The following is a 19,902-nucleotide window of genomic DNA, read 5'->3' on the forward strand; positions in this document are numbered from 1 at the left end:
GTTGGGGGATGGGCCAGGCAGTAGAGTGGGTTTGGTGCTGGATTCTGGGGATCCCGCACCTGTGGAAGAGGCGGTGCCCAATGTCCGGGGAGTGGCTGCCGGGGTCCAGGTCCGCGGGCGGAGGTGTGCCGCCGGAGAGGGCGGGGCGGGCCGGGGCGGGGCGGGGCGGGGCCGGGCGCACCTGGGCGGGGAGGGGGAGGTGCGCGGGGCTGAGCCTGGCGGGGGCCGCGGCGCGCGCCAATGGGCAGCGGCGGGCTGCGCGCCCTGCGCTCGAGCCGCAGTCGCGCCCTCTCACTGCCTGGCGAAGGCTTGGACGGCGCGCGGAGGCCAGCGCGGTGACGAGAGGCAGCCGGCGCCGCAGCCGCAGCCGCAGCCGAGCCGCCTTCAGGGCATGAGGATGGCCGTGGGCTCCGTCAAGATGCAGCCGCCGTGCGAGAGTCCGGCCCTGGCCGCGGCGGCGGCGGTGGCGGCGGCGGACGGCGCCTTTCGCCGCAGCCCCAGCGCCCGCGAGCCGGAGCGCGAGCCGCTGCAGTTGCCGCCGCGGCCGCGGCTGCGAGACCTGCCCGCGCTGCTGCGGAGCGGCCTCACTCTGAGGAGGAAGCGCAGCGCCACCGGGGGCCGGGTGAGTGGCCGGGTCCTGCCGGCCGGGATGGGCGTGGGCGGCGCGCACGTGGAGCCTGCGCCCACCCTCGCGGCGACCGAGGGGGGCGTCTGGAAGTTGGGGAGATTCCGGGAGGGGCCCCCTTGTGAGAGACTGGGCAGAAGAGGGGCCCGGGACGGTGGGGTCGTGGGGTTGCCCCGGGGGAGCGAAGGTTTGCCCTTCCCCCAGATGCACCTGACTTAACCCAAGCGCACCTGGATTCAGGCTGCGGGACTGTGAGCATCGCCGGAAGAAGGGCCGTTTGCCTGTCCCCAGAGGGGGAGCTGCAGGTGTCCGGTGCCTAACAGTCGGCCAGCCCTTTCCCGGCAGCGAGCCTCAGGCCCCACGAGTGGGATCTCCGTTTGCAGGGGGCATGAGACGTGTGCGCTGGTGTTGGGACGCCTCGTTGCAAGCTTTGGGCATCGGCACTGGCTCTGGCCGACGCTACGGACGAGGGGGAGACCCCGGAGTTGGAAGCTCCGGGGCGAGCTTTAGCTCCCGGGTTCCCGAGTCACCAGCACTTAGTACTCGGCGACACCCCCAGAATCTTAAATACTGACTTCCTGCTGGTGTGTTCGATAGGATTTCCTGGTGGAGGACGGTGCCTCATTGGGTTCTAAGGGCATCTAATGGCCCGAGCAGGTCAGACGTGTTTTGTGGTTAAGAGAAGCGGGGCGGCCTGGGGTCTTTCATAAGTCACCCAGCAGGCCCTGCCGGGGCCTCTGGCCACGGGGCTGACTTGTCAGGTGTCCCTGCTCACCGGGGCCTTGGGCACTTTTGGTGGGTTTTACTGAGCTTTTAAAATTTTGCCATCCTTAAGGAGACTTGACCGAGAAGCTACCACAGTAGATTTTTTGGACTGTAAGTTAAAAAAGAAGTAAGTCTTGGTTGTCTGCCTTAAAAGATCTTACTGGGGGATTTTCAGCTCTAGCAAGATAAGTTTGTGGAAACTTGAGAGTTAGGGAGAAACACTGGGTTTGGTATGGACTCATTTGGTCAGGGAGGGGTCTGCATTGATGGAGGTCTTCGGCCTTTCTAGGCTGTGTTCCTCCTTTCCTAAGAATTTTTCTTCCCGCGTAGGGGATGACTGTACCTGATCTACCTCAGAAGGATGTTTTGAGGATTAGCTGAGTGTAATAGGACATCTTTAAGTCCATGACCAGGGGAGTTTAGGAATTACCCACAAATGACCTTAACGTGTGGCGTACAGGATTGCCTGCAAAGAAAGTGGGGAAATGTGTCCCAAAGATGTGATAACTAAATAGACACAAGAACCGGAGTTATAGACCTTGCAGGCGTCTAGGGAAAAGTAGGTCAAATCATGTTCCTATTATCCTTGACAGTTACTTTTTCATGGCACAGAATACTGAAGATGTGAGGGCAGCCAGGCAATCTGTGAGCAGAATTGCTGAGGGTTTCTTTATAAGTAGATCTGGAGTGTTCATCTGCATAGAGGCTTGTGTTTCCCTTGCCTGGGATGATGTTGTGGTGGACCTTGCTTAGATACATATTTACTTAATTATTCTGAATGCAGTTACTTCAAATAATGTATACTTTATTGGCCCTTCTTTAGTTCTAATACTGTATGACTTCTCTTTGGGACATTCCAAACACATTTCATAAGTGCATGGCTAGTATTTTTATTGGAGGAAGATTGTCAGATTTTCCAATATTGGAAGCCCGTAATTTTCAACTATTTTCCCCTCCTTTGGCTCTGGAACCACCTTTGTGTTTTTGGAACCTTCCCATCAAAGGAGTTGGAAAGAGTTTGAAAGAAAGAGAAAAATAAGTGAAATATGTACCCGTATTACTTTGTTCAGGCTGCTATAACGAAATACCATAGGCTGGGTGGCTTAAACAACAGAAACTTATTTTCTCACAGTTTTGGAGGCTGAGAAGTTCAAGATCAAGGTGCCAGCAGATTTGGTTTCTGGTGAGAACTCTTTTCCTGGCCTGTAGACAACCACCTTCTTGCTGTGTCCTGACATGACCATTCCTTGGTGCACATGGAGGGAGAGAGATCTCTCTCTCTTTCCCTTTTACTTTTTGTTTTTTAAATTGAAATATAGTTGACATACAATATTATGTTGGTTTCAGGTGTATTACATAGTGATTTGATGTTTGCATACATAACAAAATGATCACCACAAGTCTAGTTACCATCTGACTCCGTACAAAGTTATTGCAGTATTATCGACCATATTCCTTATGCTGTATATGACATCCCCATGGCTTATTTATTTTATAACTGGAGGTTTGTACCTCTTCATCTTGTTCACCTATTTTGCCGCCCCCCACCACCCATGACCACCTGTTTATTCTCAGTATCTTTGAGCCTATTTTCATTTTGTTTGTTTTTTAGATTCCACATATGAGCTCATACGGTATGTCTTTCTCTAACTTATTTCACTTTGCAGATTACCCTCTAGATCCATCCATGTTGTCACAATGGCAAAATTTCATTTTTTTTTAATGGCTGAGCAATCTTTCATTATATGTATATGTGCCATCTTCTTTATCCATTCATCTATCAGTGGACACTTAGCTTGTTTCCATATCTTGGCTATTGTAAATAATGCGGCAGTGAATGTAGGGACACATATACCTTTTCCAATTAATGCTTTTGTTTACTTTGGGTAAATATCCAGATGTGAAATTGCTGGATCATATGGTAGTTCTATTTTTAATTTTTTGAGGGACCTCCATACTGTTTTCCATATTGGCGGTGCCGATTATAACCTTAACCAACAGGGCAGGAGAGTTCCCTTTTCTTCATATCCTCGCCAACACTCGTTGTTTGTTTTCTTTCTGATGACAGTCATTCTGACAGATGTGAAGTGATATCTTATTGTGGTTTTGAATTGCATTTCCCTGATGATTAGTGATGTTGAGCATCTTTTCATGTGCCTGTTGGCCCTCTGCGTGTCCTCTTTGGAAAAATGTCTCTTCAGGTCCTTTTTTAAATGGGGTTATTTTTGTTTTTGTTTTTGATGTTGAGTTGTATGAATTCTTTATATATTTTGGATTAACCCCTTGTTGGATATATCATTTGCAAATATCTTCTCCCATTCAGTAAGGTGCCTTTTCATTTTGTTGATTGGTTTCTTTCACTGTGAAAAAGCCTTTTAGTTTGATATAGTGCCATTTGTTTATTTTTTCTTTTGTTTACTTTGCCTGAGGAGACAGATCCAAAAAAACTATATATATATATATATATATATATATATATATATATATATATATATATATTTTGCTAAGACTGATATCAGACTGTACTGCCCATGTTTTCTTCTAGGAGTTTTATGGTTTCAGGTCTTACATTTAAGTCCTTCATCTGTTTTGAGTTTCTTTTTGTATATGTTGTGAGAAAGTGGTCCAGTTTGATTCTTTTGCTGTAGCTCTCCAGTTTTCCCAGGTATATTCTTGCCTCCTCTGTCATAGATTAATGGACCGTATAAACGTGGGTTTATTTTTGGGCTCTCTATTCTGTTTTATTGAGCTGTGTGTCTGTTTTTGTGCTTTACCATACTGTTTTGATGACTGTAACTTTGTAGTATAGTTTGAAATCAGGGTGTATGTGGTACCTATAACTTTGTTCTCTTTCTTAAGACTGCTTTGACTACTTGGAGTCTTTTGTGTTTCCATACAAATTTTAGAATTTTTTGTTCTAATTCTTTGATCTCTCTCCCTTTTCTTATAAGGCCGCTAATTCCGTCTTGGAGACACCACCCTCATGACCTAGTCTAACCCTAAGTACCTCCCAAAGCCCCTCCAAACACTATCATCTTGAGGCTTATGGCTTCAACATATGAATTTTGGAGGAACACCATAACAGAAGGGTTTGAAGGAAAAAGAAAAACATGAGAAATATGTGCCAAACCAGTGGATGACTTGTAAGCACCTGGGGTCATGTGGTTAGCCCCTTGGTTACCAGTGCAAGTAAATCATGGCTTAGATCTTTTTGTGGACCTTTAGTTTTGTATCTCATGGGCCGTACTTCCAGATTACAGCTGACTGATTATAGGGACAAGTTAGCACAAATTCATTACTACTGGTAAGCAAGTAACTTTGTGCATTACACAAGTTGGTAAGAAAGTTTGCAACTTCTATATTGACCAAGACCTGATTTAGGAATAAGTGAGACTCTTGCTCATGCTGTCTTGGGCTCCCACAGGTCTTGACAATCTGACATCAACTGTCATCTCATAAGCTCTTTGTGGGTTGTGTTGCCCAACCCAGGTGCCTTGTTATCTGTCTCTTATGAGGAAAAATTAAGCTGACATTTGTTACTACAAGAACTCCTGGTTCCTTGGTTCAGTCACTTCTAATCATATTGAATTCAGAATGCAAACTGATTCAGACTCTTTGCACTGCTTTAGGCTAAGTGGGGAATGGCTGGATTTTTCTTTCGGGGAGGACCTCCTAAACAAGTCAGTGGTAAGATAAGGCACAGATTGAATTTCCACCAAAACCATTTAATTGTTTCTTTTTTTAAACGTTGTGTTATGGAGATTATGAGAGAATAGTATAATCACTACTTACCTTCAGCAGCTATTAACATTTTGCCAATTTTGTTTCACTTATTTCTCCTTTCCCCACTTTTTTTTAATCGGGGCTGGTATATTTTAAAGCAAAATCCTAAATATTATGTCATCTCATTCATAAGTGTTTCAGTTTACATCTCTGATAAGGGCTTTTTTCCTTAGGAAAAAAAGAAAAAAAAACATAAAAATTGTATGCCTTTCTCAAACCTAAAAATATTAACAAAATTACTTAATGTAATTCCCATATTTAATTTTTCTCAAAGATGTCTTTTCACTTATGATTTGTTGCAGTCAGGAATTAAACAAGGTCTACACATTGCATTTGGTTGTTAGGTTGAAATCTATTTTATTTTATAACAACCACCCCCTTCTTTTTTCATGCCTTTGATTTGATAATTATAGCCGGTCATTTGTCAGGTAGTATGTCGCGCTTCTGGGCTGACTTCTTCCTTGTGGTGGTGTCTAATTTGTACCTTTATTTTCAATGTTTCCTATAATCTGGCAGTGAGATGTAGAGGCTTGATTAGATTCAGACTTAAAGGCGAGCATCCTTGGTAGGTGTTACTGTGTAAAAGTGTTGCATCACATCACAAGACATGTGATGTCCGGATGTTTCTCTCTTTGAGATATCAAGAGTGATTAGTGGGTTCAGGTACAGTCAGCTTACCCTTGTACCTTTCACCTAATGATTGTAGCATCAGTCATTGATGATTGTAACCTAGATCCATTTCATTAAAGGTTGCAAAATGATGACGATCTAAGTCTATCATTCCTGTTGCATTTATCAGTTGGGATTCTGTCTATAAAGAATTTACCCTCGTGAATTACTTAGGTCTCCTAAAAATCAGATCGTGTAGGAAAGACAGGGAAAAAGCTTAGTTTTTTTCCTTTTATCAATTTTCTGAGTTATGATTTAGTGCCCTAACAACCTCCCATGATAATCAATGAGTTTTTCTTTTTCAAGTATCAGTAAGATCTTGTGGATCTTAATGTCTTTGTTTCAATCCATTGAAGTCAGTATTCTTGTTGATGCTCAGTTTATACTTATCTCCTGTATACCTTTTACAAGGCCCTAGTAATCTCTAATACCTTTCTTGCTTTCCAGCACAAGGTATTCTAAGCTTATCTTGTCCATTTCCTGCTCCAGACCCCAAATCAGCCATTTTCCAAGGAGTACTGATTCTTTTTACTGAAAACCATTTGTTTCCCCCAACTTTTTCCTCTCTTAGTGGTTGCATTTTTTAACCTTTATTTTAAGCCTTTCATCTTAAGTTTTTGACTCTTTTAAAATTCTTCTCATCAGATGTTTCTAAGACTGTCATTTTCTCCCTCTAATAAAATAACTGGTAACTACCATTCCCTCTTTCTATATATACTGTCAGACTGCTGGGACTGGCTTATTTTGGGCTTTGGCTGCTGTGATATTTTCTGCAGTGTTCTACCACTTTCTTCATCTCCTTGAAATCTGTTTCATTTACAGCAGCTAGAATGATTCACTAGTTGTGCCAGTTCGACTGTTCACCGAAGTCCTCCAGTGATGCTCAGTCTTTGGATTAGTCTTCTCTCCCCGACCTCTTCCCTTTAGCCACGCTTCACTCAGGCAGGGTCCCGATGACATGACAAGTGCTCCTCAGACTTGAGAAACTGGAAGTTCTCACTTTTTCATTTATTACAATCTCTACTCCATGACTCCCTCTCAAAGAAGAACAGAGCTGCCCATTTCCTATGTCCGAGCTGGAATGTTTTAGGTGTGACTTAACACCCTCCTCTGCTGGAAATGAGACTGTTAATTGAGAAGCACATTCTGCTCCAAATTATACCAGTATGGCCAATTTATAGTCATTTTATACACACTTCTCATAGGCAAAGCATGTAATTTGTTCCTTGTATTTAAATTAAAATCAATGGCTAACCCTTCATAGCTCTTAGTTATGTGCCTTGCATGTTCTTATATAAACTTTAACCCTCACTACAAGCTTGTGTGTTCAATGCTATTATTTGTATTCTACAGATGAGGAAACTGAAACCCAGAGGTAACTTGCCCAAGATCACTGAGTGTGTAGGGGAAGGGAGGTTTGAATCCAGCCCGTCTGGTTCCATAGTCCATGCTCTGACTTGACTCTCTCAAATGCACTGAGGGCAAAGGGTCTTATTCTGAATGCCCATAGCTTTATTGTACCTGCCCCTATGACCTTCCACTCTGAGAGTGGTCAGTTCATGGTGTTGATGATGCCACACGTTAACTTTTCTTTCATTGGAGCACAAAGAGGCTTGTGATCCACCTACTGGGATTGGGGTAGGGGAACTGAGGGCTGGGGGGAGGGAACTACTGTGGTTATAGGTGTACGGTAACTAATATTTACTAAGATTAAAAGATGCATTCAGGGCTTCCCTGGTGGCGCAGTGGTTGAGAGTCTGCCTGCCGATGCAGGGGACATGGGTTTGTGCCCCGGTCTGGGAATATCCCACGTGCCGCGGAGCGGCTGGGCCCGTGAGCCATGGCCGCTGAGCCTGCGCGTCCGGAGCCTGTGCTCCGCAACGGGAGAGGCCACAACAGTGAGAGGCCCGCGTACCGCAAAAAAAAAAAAAAAAAAAGGTGCATTCAGTGTGTCCTAAGCAAAAGCACCCAGGCCCACCTTGATCAATCCAAAAAGCTTGTGAATTCATCCTGCTTACTTTTCTTAATCTGCTTATGGTAGCCTGTCAGAAGATGAAGGCCATTAAGGGAGGTGTGCATCTTTCAGGAAAGGTGAGTCAGGTCAGTTATGAGGGCACATGTTGGTTTTATTTGAGAAACATTGACTTCCTACCAGCTCGAACTTTGGTATCATAGCACTATGTTGACCGTGTCTATAAATAAAGTAAAACTCCGTGAATGTCACCTCTAAAAATATTTGGGAAGAAGGAAAAGAAATTACAGATTCATTTATTCTATCTTAATTTTTTGTAATTCTAGCAAAGGACCTCAAGGGCAAGTTAATGCCATATTGACTTTCTTTCTCTCCCCTCCGACCCCCTCACACAGGCTTTGGTTGAATAATTAGATCAGAGGAAAAGAGCTTGGGCCACAGCTTCAGAAACTGGGTTTGAGTCACAGGGCTATCACTTGCATGTTATTCTCTGCATGTATCCTTGCATGTTATTCTCTGAGCTCTCTAAGCCTCAGTTTCTTCCTCTGTAATGAGATACACTGTGGATCAGGTTTTTCTGAGAGACAGTGTATGGGACGTTTTGGACACATTGGAGCTTAAATTTTCCTTCCCCAGCTGGATGCTTATTCTAGGCAAATGGACTTTCAGAGACATATTTATGGAAATCTAGGCACAAAAAATTTTGCTTTCATATGCAATGTCAGTTTCCAAGTTTTAAGAAAACGCGACGTCCTCACATATAGTGAATATTTCAGATAGTGTCTAAATACTGGTACCATAACCAAATAGTCTGAGTTTCACACTTGCACTGTTTCTTAAATTGACTTGGCAGTAATTGGTAACTTGTGAAGCTAAAAATAGATGGAAAGGTGGGAGAAAATTCATTGGGGATGACTTGGAGTACTTGTCATTTTTTTGCCTCAGTATTTCATAACAGCCCTGGTTAGGAATACTGATCTTTCCAGTAATGAATATGTTACCTAGGAGTAATTTGTGAGAGGTTATTAGATTCTATGGGAAGTTGGAATAGTTAAAATCAATGACTTTTTTCCATGGCTAATTATTATTATGATGTATCATTCATAAATGGGTATGGAAAAGGGAAAATCCACAGACACCACTGTGGATTCTGGCATGTCTTTTATCAGATTGAAACTTCAATAGTCCCCTAAAGGGAGGAGGTATTTGCACCTGTGAGGAAACTACAGTCCAGAGAGGTTAAGTAGCCTTCCATGATCACCCAGCTAGGAATAGTATAGGTAGAATGGAGCCCAGGACCGTCTGATTCCAAAATCTGTGGCCTTTCCCCAAAACCATGTTGTCTAAGACATTGACAATAATTATAACGTGGTGTATTGAAACAATGGGTGCCCCAAGGAGCTCCAGTGGCACAATAGGTTAGTGCATGGTACTTATATGAAACAATGGGTGCCCCAGACATTTCAAGTTTAGTGCAAAACACAGCTTATTTTCTTTCCCATGTCTTTAGTAATGGCTTCCAGGATCAATCTTTAATTACTCACAAGATTTGGTGATGGCTTGAGCAGCAGCTGTCCGTCATCTCCCAGCAATATCAGCCATTGTACAAGAAACATGAAGGTTTGGGATGACTCATTCTGGAAGCCATTGCTCACGTGGTTTGGAAGCAGACTAGCTCCGTATTACAGATGGGCTTGGAGATCTATAAAGCAAGTAGGTTCCTTTTCAGGAAGACCGGCAGAGGAGGTAGAATGAGTTTCTGGTAACCCAGGAGTTACATTTCTGAAGGTGACTTGTTTGATAATTAAGAAACTTCAGATTAGGAAGGGGGAAGTGTGCATACCTGTCAAAGTAAATGAACCCATTTATAATTGAATCAAGTTTTTGAGAATACACAAGTATCTTTTAATAAAGTTAAGCTTTGGGATATTTACCTTTTAATGTGTGATTACCTGAAGCAAATGGTTCTTAACTTTTTTTTTTTTTTCCTGAACCCATGCCTTTTCAGGAATCTGGGATAGCACCCTAGAAAAATGCACGTGCAGACATAATTTTATATCTCATTTCAGAGCGCTTGTGGATGTTCTGAAGCCTGGGTCACCACACACCCCTAGTTAAAAGGCCCTTCTTCTAGAAGCAGCACCATGACTCTATAATTATTTTACTTTTTATCTTCCTCTAAAAATCTGGCATAGTATGAAGTGCTCGTTCAGTAAATATTTTCCCGAGTTAAAGCATTTTATTGGCTTGTTGAATTGGAAATTGCTCACCTCTAAATGTAGCAAAAGCTTCAGTGAGCCCTGGGAGGTGGTGGCGTTGATGGTGATAACTATTATTATTTAACAGATTCTTATATAACATTTATCATGTCCCGGTCATTTGAGGTACTTTAAGAACATTAACCGATTGAACCCTCATAACAGCCTTGTGTGGCAGGTACTCTCATTGTCTTCTTCTTGTCTGAAGTGGAAAATGAGGTACAGAGAGGCTAGGTAGGTTGCCTGAGTTCACCTAATAAGTAGAGGATGCAAGATTTGAACCCAGGAAATCTGGCTCCACGTTGCAAGGTCTACCTGTTCTGCTGTATCCTCTCTCCAAATAAAAGAATGTATTTCCTTGATTACAGTCTCTCTCTCTTTTTCATTTTAATACTTTTGAAATAGGGATGTGTGTTAAATTGATGTGGTCATTTAATGGGATATTACTTTTTTCCTTGTAAAACTATTATTAAATTGATAGTGTACCTTAAAATTTTGGTGTCTTAGAATAAAACAACTATAGTAAGCCATGTTTTAGTTTTTAAATGTAGCTGAATAGTTTATCTGTAGAAATATCAAATTAAATCACAGCTTTAAAATGGTGCATACAAATCACTCACTTCTGGGCCTCTCCCATGTATACATGTTATTAAACTTTTAATTAATTTATTTTACTTTTGCTGTGTTGGGTCTTTGTTTCTGTGCGAGGGCTTTCTCTAGTTGTGGCAAGCGGGGGCCACTCTTCATCGCGGTACGCGGGCCTCTCACTATCGTGCCCTCTCTTGTTGAGGAGCACAGGCTCCAGGCGCGCAGGCTCAGTAGTTGTGGCTCACGGGCCCAGCTGCTCCACGGCATGTGGGATCCTCCCAGACCAGGGCTTGAACCCGTGTCCCCTGCATTAGCAGGCAGATTCTCAACCACTGCGCCACCAGGGAAGCCCCATGTTATTAAACTTTTGTTTGATTTTCTCCTGTTAAAAAATAAATAAAATAGAATGGTGCATACAAACAAAACCCCTATTTGTGAAGTGTGAAAAATTGAATGAAAAGTATATTAACAATTTATCTGAGCGCTGATAATTGGTTATGTAATGACTTAAATGACAGAGGAAAATACATTTAAATTTTTTCCTACAAAAAGCATGAATATCCTTAAAGTAGTGTTGAAGGTGAAATTATTTATACATAGAAAGTTTATTATTGGTTCCCTCCAGATTTTTTTTTTTTTTGCGGTACGCGGGCCTCTCACTGTTGTGGCCTCTCCCATTGTGGAGCACAGGCTCTGGAGGCGTAGGCTCAGCGGCCATGGCTCACGGGCCCAGCCGCTCCGCGGCATGTGGGATCTTCCCGGACCGGGGCACGAACCCGTGTCCCCTGCACCGGCAGGCGGACTCCCAACCACTGCGCCACCAGGGAAGCCCCAGATTTTTTTTAAAGTACAATTTAAAAGTTAAACTTCCCATACCTATAAATTCCATTTTTTTTTTAAACTAAGAACCTTGAGTATACCCAAATGCCAGTAGATTTAGACTTGGCCTTTGAGTCACTGTACATTATGTGGGGAGTTGGCAGATCTGATCTTTTGTGACTCAGTTAATCTTTTTTATGTTTTATCTGCTTTGTTCATGAGGCATTGGCTTCTCCCTCGTAAAATGCTTTTCTTTGCATTTTGCACCATTTGTGTTATCTGTAGAAAAAACATAATTCAGGATTTCTAATAAAGGCAAAACATACCTTTCTAAAGTTAAAGAGTCCGGAAAACCAGGGCTTCTGCAACCTAGCTCGTAGTATTCCTGTATTTTTTTCTAACTTGTCTGGCAACTTATGCTCTAGCCCCATTGGTGGTTTTGCTGTTCAGTTCAGTCGAATTTGACCTTGTCAAATCATTTACCTGCAGCTGTTAGGAGGTGTACATGTACTTATGATTGCCCAACACTTTTGCCTTTGGTGCTGACTGTAAATTTGTTTTGCTCTCGCCTGTTACTATTGAGGGGAGTGAACGGCTTATCACTTCTGTTTGGTCTAACACTCTAAATGTTGGCCATAATGAACAAACACTACAAATGGTTCACTCCATTATATTGTGCTGTGAATTTATATATAGGTTTGAAATCTTCTTTTGTAGGGGAAAACAAAAAAGAAGATGTGTGACGTTACCTTTTAGATATTAGGGGAAGTTTGATGCCTATTTCAATCCATGAAAATAGAATTTGGCTTTGGTATAGGAGAGAGGACATTTTTCTGTGTGTTTGTCATTTAACAACTGTATGAATAAGTCAAATAACGTTTTTGGGTCTCCGTCTCTAAAATGGAATACCAGTATTCTATCATGATGGAATTGATGTGGGAGAGGGGACCAGTTTTCATTTCTTGGCCCTTGTCTGCCCAACCAAGGTCGGAGCAGTGGTCTCTCTCCATTGAGACGCCACCTCAACCCCCAGAACACTTTGGGGTGTATCTTAGACAGAGGGGAGGATGGGTCTTTAATATTCACCTCATCTCTTGAGTTGAAGAGGAGGAAGATAATGCTTTAGTAGAAAGAGCATTTGAAGGAACAGGAAGATTCTGATTAAATTGAGAATCTGTCATACCAAAAGAATAAAAAGGACATACCTATGAATCTGTTTCTAGAAGATTAAATCATTTGTTTGGCCGTAAACAGAATTCTGGGAGAGTTGTCGGAAGAGAGCTTCTGACAGCAGTCCTTTGTGTCTGGGGAGAGCTTATTACCAGGAGGTTTTATCTTTTAGATAAGAGGGTTTTTGGCTATTTCTTGTCATCAGTGAAAGCTATTTCTTAGCCTTAAATGAGCATCAATATTTGTTTTCCTCTACTGTTTAAAATTTATGAAAAATCTTCAAATAGCACCCATTGAAACACTGAAATTGCCTACTCTTCTTGGCACATAACTTCTTTAAAAAAAAAAAGAAAGAAAGAAAAAAAAGAAGCCTCCTAGTCATATTCTAATCTACTTTGACTGTCTCATGAAGTTAGAGCTTAAAACAACTCAGCACATTTCAGTTCGTCAGTAGTTGGCTGTTCACTCTGCTGTCATTTATGTAAGACTTTACATTTGCAAAGGGCTTTCACAGTCTTATTTTACTGTTTTCATCGCTCTGGAGTAGGTATTCCTTTCGCATATAGACAGAACAGGTTACTGAGCTTCTACATAGGGCCCAACCTCACCGGCTGTGAAGCAAAGGTAGTGCCCACCTCACAGGGTGGGAGTGGAAGTAAATTAACATGCACAGCACTTTTCAGACAGAGCTGGTTGTGTTGAGAAGCCTTAGTGTGGGTCGCCGCTCTTGTCCTTGCTGTCCTCACCATCATTGCCTGAAATGACAAATCTGAGGGATTTCAGGATAAAGCCCTTTGAAAAGCGGAAATAGGTCTTATTGGTTATGGTGATAGCAATTAAGTAAGAGGCTCAGACATTGGTATCTTGCTAAAGGTCACAGCGAGGAAGTTAAGAGTCAAGGGCTCCTTAGGCTGGAAGGGTCTCTGATAGGATATCTATGGTCTCTTCTCCCTAAAGCTGTCAAAAATGGGGTCTAAAGGAGGACTTCTCAAACTGTAGCATACACATACCTGAGGATCCCTGAGAGCTTGTTAAAACACAGATTCTTGGGCCCCGGCCTTAGAGACTTTGATTTCATAGGTCATGGATGGGGCCCAAGAATCTGCATTTCTGTCAAGTTCCAGGTGATGCTAATGCTGCTGGGTCATGGACTCGCACTGGTCTAAAGGGCCTTAAAAGTTTGGTGTCCCCTTCAACATCAGAAAATGACTGAGGCTAGGAGTCTACCTGGTTTTCTGTTTGCCGCCTCCATGATGGAAGGACAAGCCAAGATGGCAGTCTGTGACTATAAGAACTTGATTGAATTAATAATATTGGAAACTCCCCCTTATTGGTTTCCACAAAGTGAGTGGCAGTTCAAAAAGCAATGAGCGTTTGAAACATAAAGGGTCCACGGCAGCTGAGTGAATTAGTTCTGTTTGTCAACCCCCTGCCCTCTCTTTTGGGTTCTGGTCTATACCTTGGAGTCTGCCCTCTGGATGTTCATCACTAGGGCTCGCGCCATGTGGCTTTGGTTTGCGTTCAGTCAGTGGAAGGCCGGGGAGGAGAGGGGTCAGGGGTGGGTGTCTGCCCCTTCTGCTTCCTCCCTCTTCCAGTGTGGCACTGGCAGTGACTGGGACCATCTGTTACTACCTACAACAGGCCAGTCTCTCCTCCATCACTTCGGCTCTCTCCAGCCTCCAGTAAAGCTGTGTCTTCCCCTAGTCCCCCCTGCCTATGGCTGTTAAAGCCTTGTCATTACTAGCCCCTGTGTTCTGTAGCCTCTGCTGCTGGGTCTCGGAACCTTGCCCACACATACTTTGATAGGTTCTCTTTTGAGAGGACCCTTGATTGATACAGGAGCCTAAGGAAGAGCAGTGCTGGGAAGAGTGACAGTAGAAGGTGTAGCCTTGGGTGAGAAGAGCCTTGTGAATGGAGTGGGCATGGGCAGTGATTGGCGCAGCCCCTGAAGTTTAGGTGGGGGGTAGAGGTGAGGAGTGCAGGGAAGGGGACTGGCCTCTAAACTGATGCTGGGTTAACCTCAGAAGGTCCTGGGAGGTTTCTGGTGAGAACCTATAACTGCGCCAAAATGTGACCCGAGTTCAATCCATTCCTGCATCATTCCTGAGCGTAAACTTGGATGGCTAGGGTTCAGAGTCAGAGAAGCTTTTATATGAAGAATTTGCATTCCTCTTCTACAATTGCCGGACAGGTTTTTTGATTTTTGTTTTCCAGCCCCTGCCCTTTTCTCAGACACCCTTAGCATTGTTAGTCTGTACACAGGAGTTATAAGGTCTTTTTGTGGTACTTTGATCTGGCTAAATTTGGTCACAGTATACTGAACATGTTCTGAAATGCCTGCCAGAACTACATTCACAAAGTAACAGATAGTTGAATAGAATAATTACACCTTCGGTTCCTTTGCCCATGGGTTCCAGCGATGGGCGTGTCAGTAAGGTGAAAAACACTTTTCATGGTTTTGGCACTCAGCCACATCATCATCTACAGTAACCTCACCATGAAGCAGGACCACAGCACAAACTCGTCCCAATTCTGTGTGTTTATCAATTTTTTTATATTGAAATGTTATGCCCAGGTTGAAACTATTTCACAGCTTTTAGAGATTTTTTTTGGGGGGGGGATAGTGAGGTTATCTTAATACTTTGTCTTAATAAATGAAATGTTTAAAGACAAAACAGGCCCTTGATCTCAAATTTTCTGTTGTTACAATTCTTTAGGAAGAAGAAAAACTCTCTATGAGGAAGAATGAATTCTGGAATTTTTTCCCTCTTTCTGGGTTTTCATATATTTATGTGTCAGAAAACATGGCTATGTGAGGGAGTTGGGGGGTGTGACCTCATACAATTGAGACAAATCATGAATCACCTTGTGTAACCGTGGCACAGATTTAAGGCATATGAGCCCTTTGTTTTTGCTGAATTTTCCCTCCTTTCTGGTCATTTATCCAGTAGGACTTGGTGGCTGGGCACCCAGAGAAGACAAGCCACAGAGGAGAGGATCCTAAGTGTACCAGGAAGGGGATGGTGCCTTGCTAGATGGAGGCTGCCTTGAAGCGGTGATGTATGAGCATCACCTGTTAGTGCAAACTGACCAGAGGGAGTAAGGAGGGGTTCTAGCTCAGATGATCCCGAGAGAGTTTGTATCCTGTCCAGGGAACAAAGAGGAGCTCAGTGTAGAGGAGGGGGCATGGCTGGGCCCCCATCGTAGGCTTCTTTTCCAGCCTCAGACCCTGGGATGAGGACGGTTCTTGCTGATCTACCTTGTTTCCACCTCCTAGAGTGGAAGACCTCCCCATCTCCCTACCTGGCGAAGGATCCCTTCTCTTCTTAGTATCTCCGTCTCTGGTGAGGCTCTGAGAAATCTCTGGGAGCCTTTGTCCTGGTGTTTTGAGGACTCATCTCCTTACTCACTTCCCTTGGAATGAGGTATCCATCTTCATTGTGGGTTTGGTTTCCTTTGGCTCTACCCTTCTTGTTTTTCTCTCCACCTCCGCCCCCAAGCTTTGTTCCCTAAGGCTTTCCTTGTGGACTGTTTTCCCAGCACGTCTTCTCTGAATCAGCTCATCCTATTGTTTGCTCTCCTTGTTTCCCTGCACAGCCCTCCTATTTCTTCATCCTTTTACCATTTACCTGGCTTCAGCTGAAGGCTGTTTGATATGGAAGGGGATGCTACATGCTCTTTTTAGAAGTTTGGGTGATTCAAGCCCACTTTTTCATGTTAAAGATTATTAAGACTCTCAGGGAAGGCCTTATCCAACCTCCCTTAATTTTTTTTTTTAAGATGATTTAAGCTCTTACAGCACTTATATCACCCTCTCCCCCTCCCTTCCTTAATTTCCCAAGACAAGAGGAACTTCTGCAAGAGCTCGAATAACCACTGTCTAACTGGTCTCCATTGGGGGATGCAGAGTTTACAAACACTGATTTCTGATTAACATGACATTTTCAAAACTACCTCCTTTAAATAGAGACTTCTGTCCTGGTCAAAGGATGTGTTCAAAAGGGTATTCCTCTGGTGAGAACTAAGATTGTGAAATTCAAAATCAGTTTCATTTCTTAATGACCGTAATAAATGTAGAACCTTCATTTAAGCAATTAGCTGTGGGAGTACAAGGCTAAACAGAACACAAAGTAAAGTGGATTAATGATTTTGTTAATCATTCTTTTGCTGCAGGCAGCTTCTTAATAATGTAGCACCTACCCTTTACATCCCAGACTGTTTGTCCAGTGAGTCATCCTCACTTTTGCATTTCCTGGTATCTTTTCTTCCTTCTAAAAATTTGTATAAGGCACCTACCATCTGATTTGTCAGGATAGCCTAGGTTTTGCTGTACCCCAAAATCTTTGTGGCTTAACACAGCAAAAGTTTATTTCTTATTCACAGAAAGACCATTTTGTGTCTGGGTGCTTGCCAGGGCGGCTGTCCTCCATGTGGTGGCTCTGCTTCCATCATGCATTTCTGTGTCATCACCTTCCACGATGACTGTGAAATGTGAAGAAAGAATGGAGAATTTCACAAGGGCATTTAAATGCACCTGTCTGAAGGGACTTTTGCTCTCATCTCATTGGCCAGAGCAAGTCACATGACCTCACACATAGCCAGGCATCAGGGAAGTGTCCTCTTCCCAGGAGCTCTGAAGGAGAAAAGGGACCACAGATATTAGGAATGTCTCCCTCAGGCTGCAGAAGCTGAGAAGTCAGAAATGAATAAAGGCATAATACCAGTCTTGTAGGTCCAGCTGGGGAGGTAAACATGTTTGTAGTGTTACAATATAATCTTACAAAGCTGTACGAATTGCAAAATACATAGCACGATAATGACTAAGATAGAACAAAAAGCACCTAGAAGCACAAAGTGGGAACATCTACCTCCCTGGGCTGGAGACGAGAGGAAGACTTTAAGTGGAGGTGACATAAGGGCCGGGCTTTGTCTGTTTGCCAGGTTTAGGTCTATGTTACCTTGGTAAGGGGGGTGTCTGGTCTTATCTTATGTGCTGCATCACAGTTAAACTAATCATTTGGGATACAGCTCTAAGAAATAGGCTTATCTCTTCTTTAAGACCTCAAGAAAGAAATGAAAGCAAGAGAGCAGATCTACCAGTTCCCATGAGATGTGACACACAGTATCCTTCTAGTGAAGACTTGCAAACGCTACTCCTCCTGAGCAGTTATGTTCCTGACAGTTCTCTGATCTCAAAAATTAAACTTGCTGTTACAGTAGGAAAAGAACAAAGCAGGTGTAAACTAACAATCAAGGTTAGTTATTAGGCAGCAAAGGTTGTACATACGGTACTTTGATTTGCCCAGAGATTCTGACATATTTTACATTAGATATAAATGTGAGTGGTGTGTTAACAGTGCAAAGAATTTGCTTTATAGACAAAAGAAGACAGTCTTGTCCTCTGATCTAATAAAGCCACATTCTTACCCTCTTTCACTGCTGTAGCCCCAGTGGCCTTGTTGCTGGTCGTCCATCATGCTGGGCATTCTCCCACCTCAGGGCCTTTGCACCTGTTGTTTTCTTTATCTGAAAACTTCTTTCTCCAGATACCCGCTCACCTACTTCAAGTCTTTGCACAAAGGCCATTCTCTTGATGAGGCGCACTGGGCACCCTATTTAAGATTGTAACATTTACCTCCTTCCCGTGTCCTATTCCTATTCCACCTTCTAATAAATAATTGATAATTAACTTATTTATTTTGTTTATGCTCAGTCTTTCCCCACTAGTATGTAAGCTACCCAAGGGCAAGGATTATTGTCTGTTTCATACGTGGTTGTAAATTAGACCAGTGCCTGGAGCATAGTAGGTTCTTAATAATGCTTGAACACATGGGGGATATTTTCTTCCGTTAGACTTCTTCTAAACTGTACATGAAGTTGTATACTTACATTTATTTCCTTCCATAAAACTTCACCACTTTTTAATTCAATAAATATTATAGCATACCAGCTACCATTCCCTAAGGGAGCTAGATTGGGGACCACTTAAGGAGCTCATAGTCTGGTGGAGAAACTTCTTCTTGTAGTAATTAATTAAATTTAGCATGTATTGGAGTGCCTAGTGCATATAGGTATAAAAGAGGAAGTTTGTTCTTTTTGAGTATGACATGCCAAGACTTAAGATTTGTCTCTGTATGTCATGAACTTTCATGGAAAACCTCTTGCCCAGTGCTGCTTGATCCATTCCAGTGGCTCTCAGCTTTTCCCTCTGTCATGAGACACGGGAAGCATGGTCATGGTGCTCACGTGCTTGACCATCCCAGGGTTATGTTGCATCCTCGGTCAACAAATGGTAGATTGTTTCTCCCATAAGAATTCCACCGATCTATTCTGTATATTGTTTTAAAAAACCAATCTGCTTTGATTTAAAAAAATGAAACCTCAGTATTTCTCTCACTAATAATAAAGCTCTTGTGGCAAATAGCAACTAAGTTAAGGATGTCACGATGGCCCATTTAAGAATAATTGGTTTAGACAATATATACTATGAGGAGGAAGGAGATTGGGCTTGATTAGCAGGATGGAAGAGAACTACTGGGAGGAGGTAGTATTTGAGAGCAGGACTTAACTTACTATACCATGCAGGGAAGACAGTAGACTCGGTCAGGGCAGAAGTGAGCATGGCATGGAGGAGGGACACTGAGGGATGGGCCTGGCTGGGGCAGGCGTAGGGTGAAAGGGTTGGATCTGTACATTGAGGGAAGGTGATGAAGGATCTTGAGTTTGTCTTTGTGCTAACCTTGTTACCAGCAATGGAAAGTGTCATTGGAAAACCTGTGTGCTGTAGAGGTTGCCAGACTTTGTATTTAATGCCCTAGTAAATTTTTTTTTTTTTTTTTTTTTTGCGGTACGCGGGCCTCTCACTGCCGTGGCCTCTCCCGTTGCAGAGCACAGGCTCCGGACGCGCAGGCTCAGCGGCCATGGCTCACGGGCCCAGCCGCTCTGCGGCATGTGGGATCTTCCCGGACCGGGGCACGAACCTGTGTCCCCTGCATCGGCAGGCGGACTCTCAACCACTGTGCCACCAGGGAAGCCCCTACCCTAGTAAATTTTTTTTTAAAAGTGAGAACTAATATGTGACTTCAGATTTCAGAACACACCCCCTAATAAAGAACTGCTCTTCATAGTTCTATAGGAAAGTACTACATTGTTTTTATTCTTATTGTGCCTCACACTGACATTTGAGAACCACTCCATGCAGTACATATATGGGTTTGGGGGACAGAATAATGTTGAGACTGTATGTGGACGGG

At 43.2% G+C, this 19,902-nt stretch overlaps 1 protein-coding gene across 4 annotated transcripts in view; it reads left to right on the forward strand.

Annotated features, from left to right (window-relative positions):
- Nucleotides 1–391: 391 nt before the first annotated feature.
- RAPGEF5 (Rap guanine nucleotide exchange factor 5) overlaps nt 392–19,902 on the forward strand; it is a gene marked incomplete at its 5' end in the record, with an annotated part of 219,135 nt that continues 199,624 nt past the window's right edge. For all 4 annotated transcript variants that reach the window (XM_081243594.1, XM_081243597.1, XM_081243595.1 and 1 more), the window contains one exon: nt 392–622. In XM_081243594.1, the coding sequence (XP_081099720.1) occupies nt 392–622 (231 nt within the window). The remainder of the gene's footprint in view (nt 623–19,902) is intronic.

Source organism: Mesoplodon bidens, assembly GCF_964165515.1.
Source record: "Mesoplodon bidens genome assembly, chromosome: 9".
NCBI lineage: Eukaryota > Metazoa > Chordata > Mammalia > Artiodactyla > Ziphiidae > Mesoplodon > Mesoplodon bidens.